Source organism: Phragmites australis, chromosome 6, assembly GCF_958298935.1.
Source record: "Phragmites australis chromosome 6, lpPhrAust1.1, whole genome shotgun sequence".
In the NCBI taxonomy this organism is placed as follows: domain Eukaryota; kingdom Viridiplantae; phylum Streptophyta; class Magnoliopsida; order Poales; family Poaceae; genus Phragmites; species Phragmites australis.
The window spans coordinates 20541884-20554517 of record NC_084926.1 but is presented as its reverse complement, the minus strand read 5'-3'; the positions used below and the strand labels follow the sequence as shown (position 1 = coordinate 20554517).

At 39.1% G+C, this 12634-nt stretch overlaps 1 protein-coding gene and 1 pseudogene across 1 annotated transcript; one reads left to right on the top strand and one right to left on the bottom strand.

The window, feature by feature from the left end:
* The first annotated feature begins 203 nt into the window (after positions 1-203).
* LOC133923059 (uncharacterized) lies at positions 204-4988 on the top strand (annotated as a pseudogene).
* A 292-nt stretch (positions 4989-5280) lies between these two features.
* Positions 5281-12061, bottom strand: LOC133922088 (uncharacterized protein At2g33490-like). Its single transcript, XM_062367253.1, has 11 exons — positions 11595-12061; positions 10047-10119; positions 9877-9954; positions 9160-9221; positions 8982-9050; positions 8769-8797; positions 8423-8630; positions 8098-8331; positions 7294-7347; positions 6265-7183; positions 5281-5622 (listed from the first exon to the last, which is right to left on the bottom strand). The coding sequence occupies exons 1-11, from the start codon at positions 11703-11705 to the stop codon at positions 5612-5614; spliced, it is 1848 nt and encodes a 615-aa protein (XP_062223237.1). The 5' UTR covers positions 11706-12061; the 3' UTR covers positions 5281-5611.
* Between the last annotated feature and the right edge of the window lie 573 nt (positions 12062-12634).

Below are 12634 nucleotides of genomic sequence, written 5' to 3'. Positions count from 1 at the left end.
ATTCTAATGCTTGTCTAGTTGTCTTCTTATGCAGGAAAGAATGCTTCTTTCTCCCTTTGCAGCTTTGTGATGCACTGAGCAATTGTGAGGAATTCTAGTCATCCTGTAATGACAGAGTGTTCCTTGGTAACCCTGAGAGGCCAATATCGAGGAAGATGGATCCAGCCCAAAAGCAGGCTCTCCCCAAAGATATGTCAATGAGGATGCCAAAGAGGTTACTTTGTCTTCTTTGTCGTAGTTATCTTGAGTTGTTGGGTTGTAATTCATCTTTGCGTTTTCTTTGCTTGCAGGAACTACTCACAAGATTCACCTTCCATGGCAGCCCAATGCAGCAAGAGAATGGAAAAATGTTGCATTGGCTCCTGGTTTTCATGGAAGGGGTCACAGGGTGGAAAATTTAGTGAAATGTTATTCGTAGCTGATGGATTCTGAGAGCATGGTCTCACCAAATTTAATGCTTATTTCGGATGAAGTTCTTCTCACTATCAGCATGGTTTTCACATATTTGGCTGGAGTTGTACCCTCTGGGCAGACATCTCCTCGTGCCAGAAATCAGAGTGATAATCAATATCTTACATCACAAAGCTTCTCTGATTCTGGTAGGTAAGAGTAGCTGCATAAGTACTTCTAGCTATCAGACTGTTGGCCTAGCAGAGAAAATGACTGCTCATGCAATTCCTGTTTGCAAATTTTAGGGATATGAAATACTTACCTGAAAGGAATACTGGGTTTGACCCCAGTGATACGTGGAGTGAAATGAGAGCTAAACTTTCGGAAGCCTTACAAGCAAATGTTGAAGATGCCGGTTTGGATAGCAGAGAGGATGAAATCACGATTTATAGGAGAAACTATCCTTTGAGTATGCTTGCAATTCATGGTGGTCCCAGGTTGCGGCTTCTCCTGATCGCATTTGAGTTCCTTGAAATCGAGGCAAGATGCAAACCGTAACTTTTTTAAAATTGATTTCCCTTGCATACTCACTTAGTTTATAAGTTTATATAAGTTAATATCTGAGCTATTTTGTAATAAAAGAGTAGTAGCACTCTTCTCCTGTAGATTTTTGTTGGCTTCAATTAGTATAGTACTCTACTTTGTATCCTTTCTCCCTCTGCATGACTGAAATTATTATGATTTTGCACTAGAACATCTGTACTAAAGTGCAACCAGTATCAGGATTTCTTTTCTTCACAGTAACATTTGACCCAGTTCTTATACATTGCTGAACATATTAGAATTACATATGTGGATTCGCTTTAAGTTGGTCTGATATCATGCAGGTAAGAAATGTCTCTGAAAGTTCCGAACTTGTCGATGGGATCAGGTTGTTGCAAGTATCAACTACATCAATAGATGGTTTGATTCAACCAGCATTTATGAAATGGATTGAAGCAGAACAAGCCGTGGAAAATGGCAAAATCAATGGGGTATTCCATCGTTTCAAACTGTCGTCCATTTCTTGAAATAATGCTATGCCCCAAGTCTCTGGTATCCTTTTTCTGTTCCAGAAGCTTACGAAGATAAGTAGCAAAATAAAGGAGGATGATAGGATCTTGAAGAGGTTTAACAGATTTGGGAAATCTGAGCTCTATTTGGATCCGCTCTTTTTCCTAAGATTTGGTACTGCAAGGTACTATTCAAATGCCCTTCCTGATCCCTATAGCAACTTTTCTGTTCATTTTCTTCCAATTCTGGATACTATATCGGTATATCCTATTTAAGAAGAACTGCAGATATTTTGATTGCTTATTTTCTAGACTTGTTTTGTTCTTTTGCCACTTGCTGAACTATTGCCTTCTGTAAGGTGCACAAATAATACCTTCTTATTCTGAATTCCTGATGGCAGGTCAGACAGATCTTTTGATGCTAAATTTCTGGCTGAACATGGAGCAACAATTTTGGAGGACATGGCTATTTCCTTAGCTGATGTGATCGCTAGTATTTATCTTGAGCTTATGTCAGTTGATGGTAATATGTCTACTGAGGTTGTTAGTTCCAGCTTAGCTCTATGTTCTCTATCAACCAGAGAACTTCAAAAGCTGCGCAATGAGGTAATAATTTTGGATGTGGCATGGTCTTGTTTCTTTCCTTTATTTTTTTGAGTGAAAAGATGGTAGTTCCCCAACCTCTTTGCAAATGCCAGTACCTTTTCCTTTTCAAATGTGCTTCTTGTTTACTGCCTATTTTTTATTTGTAAGCTGGGGATCAAATCCCGCCAGTAGATCCCCATCATTGATCAATCAAAGAATCATCTAGGTTTACATATGTTAGGGAACGGATAACGCCCTGTGTTTATTTACTTTTTGACCCTCGAAGGTCCTCTTTGTAAGAACTTTTCACATTATGTAATGACATTGTGCTTTTTGATCATCTATGAAGTCTCTATATATTGAGATTGATTACTGGCTCAATATAAAGTTAGAGTATTGGCCTATCCTTAGACCGGTCCTAACAACTTTTTACCGTGTTTAATCAGGAAACTATACAAGTAGAGGATCATTGATCGTTACCACTAGATGTGTAGTGCAGCGAAAGAAGAGTTGGAGCAGATCGATCCAACTTCCTACGCGTCGGTGTAGAAGTAGTCAGCCTCGTCATAAATCGAACATCTCCTCGTGTCCTTGTCACAGATCAGCACCTCAACAACAGTAGCGGCATAGAGTATGATATCCACACGTCCAAGGGTGGAACTCCATGCCCCGGAGTGCTAGCACCATGCACCCAGCTAGAGTTTCATGGGAGGTTTGGTGGAGGTGGTGACTAGGGTTTCGGGTTGGTAGATTGATTTGCCCACAGCCCCACGCCTTTGCTTATATAGAGCTCACTAATGAGCTTTCACATTGGAGACCTATTTAGACTAATCCCTCATGAATCGTTATCCGTGTAGCCCACGTACAAATCCAATCCGAATTAATGATCGCCTTTATGGTATATCACCAACAACATATAATTTCACTTTTCGTTTAAACTTGACCCTCCTGTTCCCGGTGATGAATGGCTGGTAACTTCTTTTCAATTCAAACTTGCATTTTAATTAAATTGAGACTGGAACCGGCCATCCTAGGCCTTGGATTTTCCAAGAACTGCACTTGGACTTTGGGATCTTCCTAATGAATGCACCTAAAGGAACACATTTGTGCTCAGAGTCAGGAGAGTCCGTTTCAACAGCATAATTACTAACAGTGAAATATGATAAATCGGGTACTTTGTAATTGTGTTTACATGATATTTATGGATGATTGATGCTTCATCCAACAATGTTTGACACCTTTAATTTACAGGACACATTTTATAATTTTATTAGGGGAGTAATGTAAATTTTTACTTTATAACTTGCCTTTTTTACCTGTGTTTCACTCGAAGCTAGATAAGATGTTGCTTGCAGATGAGTTCAGTTAGAGTTCAGGGTTACAAATACTTAATCGTAAACAGCTGGGAAACGGTACGAACAGCCCAACGGCTTGTGGATCTGTTCTCTTCTTTTTTTCAGGAACACCTATTATACTCATATAATATTCTTAGATCATCAACACTGTAAAGTTCACTATCACCAGCGTTCTCATTACTCATCAGCATTGGTTCACATAAAAATATCAGGTTCAAACTGTAGCATAGGTGGATCAAATACTGAATTCTAAACTTAATGATGGCGTGCCCCATGTATATGTTGAATAATTTTTATGGATTCTCTCATTTCACCGATTCGTACTAAATAGTGAGCTAATGAATCTCCCTTCTTTTTGCCATTGGACTTTCCAATGGAATTGATTGTAAGACTCATAAGGATCAATTTTATGAAGATCCCATTGTATTCCAGAAGCTCGTAACATTGGTCCCGATAAGCCCCAATTAACAGCTTCTTCTCTACTAATAAAACCGACTCCTTCAACTCGTTCTAAAAAAATAGGATTATGTGTAATAAGTTGTTTATATTCAATAACTCCTCGTACTTTTACTCATTGTTTTCTTATAAGTTTTTTTTTCAATTGTAGCCACCATGCAAATATATTGAAGTGAGCATGGAAGGTTAGAACATGAATAATCAGAATCCCGGATAAATATTTGCTCTTTGAATTATCCTCATGTTGTGTAATGTGCCTAGGTGCACAATGCATATTTATTGATATTTTGAATTCTTGGGAATATTTTCGTATTCAAATGTTCATGCACTATTATGTTTGATAATTCCATGCTTATTTCCATTATCTCTTGTAAGGTGGCGGTTAGTTGGTGGTCGCACCAATACTTCGAGTCAGTTGTTTCAATGTACGAAGACAGGTTTGAGCTATGTGTTCTATGCAGAAAAAAATGTGAAAAACCAGCAGATAATCAAGCTGAGAAGACAAATTGGTGGAGGCTTGCATTCGGGAAGCCTACTGTGCCTACACTTCTAAATTATGTTAACATCATCCCCTTTTCCCTTCCAGCGAGAAGAACGAAGGAGTTAAGAGCTTTGACTGGATGGTATGGCCTAGCCCCTTCTAATCCATGTCATTATCATTAAAAAAACTGTTGAAATATTTCAAATGGTACCAGGATTAAGAGATGCTGAAATTTCAAGTATCTAGTTAGCTTATTTTGGATGTCCCCCAGAGAATGAACTAGGAAGCATTAGTCTTGACCTAGTTAAAATTGCATAAATGCATTTCCCCCTTTTTTTAGAAAAAAGAAAAGTGAGCTCTTTAGAGTAGTGCCAGAGATCCATATCGTATTTGTGACTAAATTTGCAGATAGCCATTTACAGTGTGAACTGGATTAATTTGTCATTCGAATAACACCTGAACTAAGAAAACATAACATTGCCTTCTTCATCAACATGCAGGAGGTATTACTTCAGCCTGTTCTTGGAGTTGTCAGATATTGCCGTGCCTTTCGTACTGGCTGCTGTCAGTAAAGTGAGCGCTGCCGTGTCCTACTTCTGGGTGACCATGATTGGAAGATCTCTGGGACTGATATTCTCAGGGATAAGGCGGTCACTCGGCTGGAGATGACTTTATGCCTGTTCAGTTTTGATTCTGACTTTCTTCTTCTTACCCTCTACTCTACTGCTACTAAATGAATGATTGATGACTCCAGCAATCTTTATTTAGTTTTGTCAACTGTTAGGCTATGCATTGGAGATCTTTATTGCCCTGAGAAGGCTGTCCTTCTCTTTGCTTTTTTGTGTTTCATTTTGTATTGTGTAAGAAAGTTAATTGAGTAGTGCCGGAGTCCAAATCATATGCTTGTAGCCTTTGTCGAAACAGTTGGTAAAGGCAATGTCAATATTGTCAGCACGCATCATATTTTGTACAGAAATTTCATTTCACTTCACCCATACATCTATCGACAGACATCCACGGGGACCTTATTCCAGTAATATCAACAAATAACAAATACAATTCCAAAACAATAAAATAAAAGAAACTGAGAATGCAGCCCTGATCTAAGAACTATGAAACTGAGCCAGGGGTTTGATGTTCTTGCATTATATAATCAAAGTAGATTACTTTTCCGTCCTTTCTCTTCACAACACAGACGGTAGAATGAAAGAATATTATGAATATGAACCTACAATACATCACTACTTGCATATAAAATCGTCTATGATTAGTCGTCATTTGGCTGGTATGTGTCACAAGGTTTCTGCAATGAAAAGAGAGAAGATTGTTAGATAGTTCATCACAAAAAAACATCTGTGAAAAGAGCTGCAAAACTAAAACCTAAAATCTAGGGGCACTAAAGGATATTATCCTTGATACGGATCACATATAACAGTGGAAATGTCACGGTTCTTTGGCACAGCCGCACACCTTGGGAACACATAATGATACTAAAATTAACAAGTACGAAATGAAGATACTAGCATCATGGCATGCTATAGTGTCATTCTCCAATTACACATAATATTTCAATTTGTGAGTCAAAATTTCTGCATGGGTAAAAACACAACAATCACTTTCGAAGAAATTAAAGTTTCACAATTTTTGTTGTTTAAAAAAGGATCATTGCTAACACAACAATCACTTTCGAAGAAATTAAAGTTTCACATTTTTTGTTGTTTAAAAAAGGATCATTGCTTCCAAGCAAACTAAACAGAATACACCAAGCTCAAAACAACTAAGATTGAACATTGATGAATAACCAATGCCATGCATAAAATTCCAGGAAGAACTTCTGTGTGGTCTTAATTGCGAAAATATGTGATTGAAAAATGAATTCAATCAAGCGAGATATTTACATACAAAAAGGGCAATGAGAACACATCATCTGCCAGTAGTTACTTACCCTTTATCCTTGTGCTACTTGTAGCTGTTTTTGCTGCTGGATGGTGACACAAATCAGCCAGTGACAAAGGAGTTAGTGGTGGGGAAGAAATATCACTGCCCTCTCTGCTTTGTCTAGCCTCCAACAATCTATTCACAGTGATGATGGGTATCCTCTGGCTATTTGAGGGTATGGAATAACTGCGAGTCAGAGTAGCAGGCGGTCGTGGAAGTGGTGAGGCTGTTTGCAATGTCGTTGGCGAGACACGGGCTAGTAGTGTAGGAGTTTGAATTTGACGCTTTGACACAAGGGGACCAGAGTAACCAACCAAGCCAGAAGGTTTGAGGGGCTCCACATTGGCTGGAGGCCTAGGCAGCTCATGAAGCTCACTAATTTTTGGTGATACAGTTGGATGTGGCAGGATCTTAGGGGAAACTTTTGGGGACACAGATGATTGCTGCCGAGAATGACCGTGCAATTTTGCTGGCATCACATAAGGCTGAGCTATGGGTGACCTGTGATCATTCAGAGAAGATGGCTTGCTTAACCCTGGTTTGCTTGGAATTGGACCAGACCAAGATTCCCTCTTCATTTTCCTGTAATCCGAAATTGACTGGGATAATGTCGATATCCCCTCAGTACTTGAGGGCATTTTAACATGGCCACTCGGCTTAAAATCTTTCATCAACGGAGATGAATGCCACAGGTTCGCTGCAACACGAGGTTTACTTTCAAATTGCTGTGAATGATGTGATCTGGGGTTCTTGTCATCAACTGGCGTTGGGAGTTTGTACGAATGTTTGGCTGAAGATGGCTTCATTTGCCAAAACCTCTCAGATGGATCTGGTAAATTGCCCACAAAAATTGGTGCTGAATGCATAGCAAACTCAGGCTTCACTTGTGGAGCTACAACATCTCCTTTTGTTTGTTTGACCTCTTCCTGCATATAAGGACACCGATGTTAACAACTTCAGAATATGCAAGCAGTGTAGTTATAACTAGTTAAATATCAAGAAATTCTTATATTATAAGCACCGAGTGGAAGCATACCTGCTTGCTTTCTTTTAGTGTCTGTGGGGAAGTCATCACATCTCTTCGATCCAACTGTGCACAAAAAATAATAGAAATTATTATTTTTAAAAAGACAAGACAGATCATTGGCATTCCTTTTTCCATTTTATAGCTAAAAATGAAACAGAAGAATCTAAATGAGAAGTATATCATCACGTGCTAACAACAATCCCTCTAACTCAAGTCTCTGAGGCCATACTAGTTCTGTCAATCAGCTCAGACAGCAGACTGTGAAATTGGAGTCAAAACCAGTATAAGACACCTCAACTGGCACTAATCAGTGTAGGAAGATCAAGAAGGTACATAAAAGAACAGTACATAATTGTTAGGAGTTAGGATTTAGTTTAGTGATGAAGTTTCTTCTGACATCATCTAAAAAGTTTCTTCTGACACAGTGACATCCTTTTTTGCGTTCTAACAACATATTTGAGCCAAATCATCTTAGGCTTACATTGGAAATGAAATACAGTACCATGATACTTACTTTTCATGGTAAAGCAATTGTCTACAAGTAACTATTCTTGTTTAACAAATATAAATACATCGTTGAGAGCGGTTTGTTAAACATGCTGTCGCATAAATCTATCCAAAGCAGAACTAGCCAATGTTACAAGACAACAAAGGATGAAAAAATTAACCTACCTCAAATGCTACCAATAATGCTTATTTACAATGTTATATGTTGCGAGTCAAAATGTTGACAACATTAATGGATGTGCAAGTCTAGATGAGAGGCAGCTAGTTGCATAAAGAGAAGACCAAAATATGAACCACAGAACTTACATCCATTGAACCTCTTGAAGCAAGAAAATCTTGATCCCTATCATTTATTTCATAGTTGAAACTAAGCTCTCCATCGTCACTGCAATCATCCTGATCGGAGCTGTAATCATTGTCGTCAGATTCGTCACCCTCAAGACTACTGAACTGGTAGTCAATGTGTTGTTTCTCAGCTATTGCTTTTACATGAGGTTCGAGTGCCTCAAGACACTTCAGCCCTCTCCTGAAAAAGCTTAACTGAAAGTCCAAAGAACAGCAAGATAGTTAGGTTATGTGTCACCCAATCTCAGGGCCAATTGACAGCCTCGAAGAAAAAGAGTTCACCTACCTGAGCAGCATGATGGCGAGCAGCCTGTGTTAAAAGACTATGGAATTGCCCTTGCCTCAACGATTTTAAGCGGAATATGAACAGTGCTGCATCCTCTTGGTACTCAGTGAAAGAACTTTGCAGTTGTTCCGCAGAGAATGATTCGATTTTGGAATTCCTTGACCTTCCTTTTTCTATATAGGATGCCCTCATAGCTTCATATGCCTCTCTGTGATGAAAGAAAAAACATTGTTCAATACAAAGTATCAATCATAAATGAGTTGCAGAGCCCGGAACTCTTTTTTCATTATCTCAAAAAAAATTCGTAAATGAGAAGAAAAAAAGTTGATTTCAGGTGTATTTGAACCTTTTCATGTCGCATTGGTGCTTCATTTCCTGGATCATTATCGAAGAAAACAAAAGGTATAGCATGTCAGGATCTTACAAAAAAATTGAAGTAAAATAAGGGCATATTTGTATAAATTTGAAGTAAACTAAGGGTAAATACAAAATATGGATCATAAAAATCGAATCAGAATACATAACTGTATAAACTTAAGGCAATTTTCATAGATCAAACCTCTACTGTTTGTAGCTCCTTGAGAAGAGACTCCGAGGGGGTTGTGATTGTATGAATAATATTTGAACGCTGGATAACCAATGTAAGCATGTCAGCGTCACCATATGTCTAATGCACTCAACAATTCAAAATCCTATGAATTTATGCAGAACAAAACGTAATAGCAAAAGGAACTTACATAAGCATCAACAAATTTTTGTAATTCAAATTGGGCCTTTCCCAGCATCATCAGCACTCTGCCTGCAGGCAAGAGAAAATTAGTATACCCCCTATGTTCTTTCTAAAAAGACGCTACTTTCACGGTTTCCAGAGACCAATACTTTTTTATAACTTCGCATTAATACAAAATAATAAATCGCAATATTAATAAAAAAAAGTTTAAGTTACAAATCTGTGATACGGTTTTGACAGTCAGTTTCGATAGTTTTAAGCATATTGATTCTCACATTTTAGAAAATTCTGAAGTAGGGATCCTAAAGCGTCACTTATGAAAGGATGGAGGGAGTCGTAAACAATGTGAATGCTTATGGATAGCAGTAACTCCACAAGCAAGCAACACAGCAGCTTAGCTTACAGGATCAAAACTTAAATTTGTATGCTCAGAAAAACAAAAGTGGTGTCTTGAACACGAAAAATAATATAATCCACTGCAGAAAAAAGATACCAAAGTGTTTGTCTAGAGGATGTCACCAACATCCTGGGCTATATTTTAGGAGAGATCAGTGGTCTAGTTCCATACGAATACATATGGGGGATAGCGTCAAAAATTGAAGTCACAATGATTTATTCAAGAAGCTTGCATGACAGATAGCACATTGTGCTTCTAAAAAAAAAGCCTCTAACAGTCACTCGTGATTTACAAGATGCTGTACGTCATAAATTTGTTTGTGCTTACCACTATCATCATCATCACCATTTAGCACAGTTTTTGCAAGAAAGCAACTTCCCATTTCCTCCAGAGCCTCAGAAAACTCTGCAAAGACAAACAAGTTCTCAGTTACAAACATGGGAACACAATTGAGTAATTACAAGCAATTGAATGTCTAAAGTAAGAGCATCAGGTACCATATACACTATTTGTTGTAGCGGCTGCAGCTGAAATCAAGCCATCATAGCAGTTTCTCATGTCTTCCACCTCCTGCAAAGAAGTTGAAAACCATACTTCAGAGTCAATAATGCAACATTGCCAAAAGGATGATCGTTTACTCTTTTTTATGAAAATTGATTGTTTATTTCTTGGTCTCCTTTACTATTTAACTTCAGACCAGCAATTAACTGCACATAATTCCGTTCCTACGAGTGTAGGTGGTTGCAACAGTTAGAATACGTTCACAATATAAGGTATGGCTAACACCTGAGTATTAAACTTATATAAGTGAACTAAAGCAAGCAAAAGCAGGCTCTTATACCATTGTCATTGAACGTACTTGGTGAGATCCTGCATCATGGCAAATGCAGCAGCTGTTGCACAAATAAGCAATTTGGAATTGCTTCTCCGCGGTTACATTTTTATGTTCTGTCATGCTTTGTTATTGAACAAGATAGCTAAACACTACTTGCCAACTTCTAGAAGGCACTTTCAGAAATTTATCAAAACACTGTATGTCTGCATGCTCAACCGATCAACCTATAAATCACCGTTGAAGGAAGGAGCTCAAGACACAAGCAAAATCATCTTGAGGCTAAAACAGTAGAACTTGGCTGCAAGCGCTTCAAAAAACACGCTTGGATAGCATCATTATCCGAAGTCAAAACAGCGTTGGCCCAGATCACGCGGCATCCGGATTCCGAAATGGAATATATCGTGTTGCTCAGCAAGCGTTCATACAACGGAAAGACACTTGTTGATATCGAATAATCGAAGTAAGTCTACTACCTCCATTAATGTAAAGTCGGAAGGCTGACATTTTTTTGTTGCAACTTTCCCTGATCGACGTTTCCTTACTGAAGACTTTGACCAACAAGAACCAAGACCCAAAATGCCAAAACTGATTCGGCGCACACACGTAAAGAGGTTGCAAGTCATTTTCATGGGTTAGAACCTAACAACTACCTTACCCAACATATACTTTGACTTAAAAAAACTCCTACTTGAATTAAAGAGATATATAAATTTACGCATGGTATTGTTTTAAAAAAAATTACGCGTGATATTTTCATCCCGAAGCTACTGACACATTTTTTCGGTCAATAAACAAAGAATTAATGTCCATAGTCTTTCCACTTAAGAAGTATTTTTTAGGAAAAAATAAAATAAAATTGTGGATGCATGGCCATGAACGGGCGTCGGCAATTCTTCGGAGAAATCCTATTTTCACACGAACATAATTTCCGATTAAAAGATAGTTAACTCTCATTCTTCCTGTCGCACTGAATAACGAAAATTCTACCGTTTGATCGTTCGTTACCACCTAACCAATAATCGAAAACTTACAACAACCAAGAACAACCCACACCACCTGGAAACAGCACAGAAATTAAGCTGCCAAAACTGCAAAATTTTCAGAGGACGCCTCCCAAGATCCAATTTTGACACCGAATTAGTCATGGAACCACAAAAAATCCCAAAACTCACCCAGAAATAACAAAAAAAAGGGGGCGCGACATACGAACCTGGGAGGCGCAGACGAGCTCGTCGAGCTTGGCCGGCGGCGGGTGGTGACCCCTCCTCTCCTTGGGGTGGTGGTGGCCGAAGCCCCGCAGCCTCCGCAATGGAGATTTCATCTCCGGCACCGCCTAGACTCTAGGCGATTCAGCTCTTCGCGTTTCTCTCTCTAAACTATTTTCTCCTTGCAATGATGAATTCCTCGAGAGGCTCCACTGAATCAAGCCTCTCTAACCTTTCCGTAAGCGGCGATGGGAAGGGCCTTTGTTTCTGTACTTCTTCTTCCTCTTGATCCTTCGTTACCTTGGAGTTTGTATTATGGAGGACTAAAAATAGGCAGCCACTTGGGAGTTGGGAGAGATAGAGGGGGAGGAATGGAGGTACAAAGAGAAGCCGCCTTATAGTTTCTTTGTATAATCGAAAAGGATATATAGGGGGGCCATGGCCATGGTTGACCAAGTGGAATTGTAAGGGGACATAAGGACAGAGCGCACTGTGACTGAAAAAGTACCAATATGAAGAAGCAATAGCACTTTTGAAATAAAAAAAATAAGGGGGTGTTTTTTAATATCTGATTTTTTTTTTACGACGGATGTGAGTAGTTGGATGGGTATCTAACGGCTCACATATGTCTTCAACCTCATGCCACTCGTGTCGAGCCGCAGCCGGATCCATGACCGCTATCCAAGCCTCGCCCATCGGTTATCCTCCGCCACTCGCGACCATTAGTGGGACCCATTGCCCTGCCCCCGTGCCTACGCTCGCCTCCTCCGTTAGACCAGTCTGCTTCCCCGATCTCCTCTAAGTCCGATAGCTATGGAAGAATTTAAATCTCAAAACCCCTAACTCTAACCTCGCCGTTGGAATCCGTCGCCTGATCCAAGCGTCTGTATTTAGGAAGTATGAAAAAATAAATAACGCGTCATGTTTCTTCTTTTGATTGAATTCTTCATCTTCCTTTGAAAGGTTCTCTCTGAATATTACATCAATTGGTTCCAATTTTGACCGTTTTCTCAAAAGGAAAAGAAATCTCCTCCATTTGGATGGA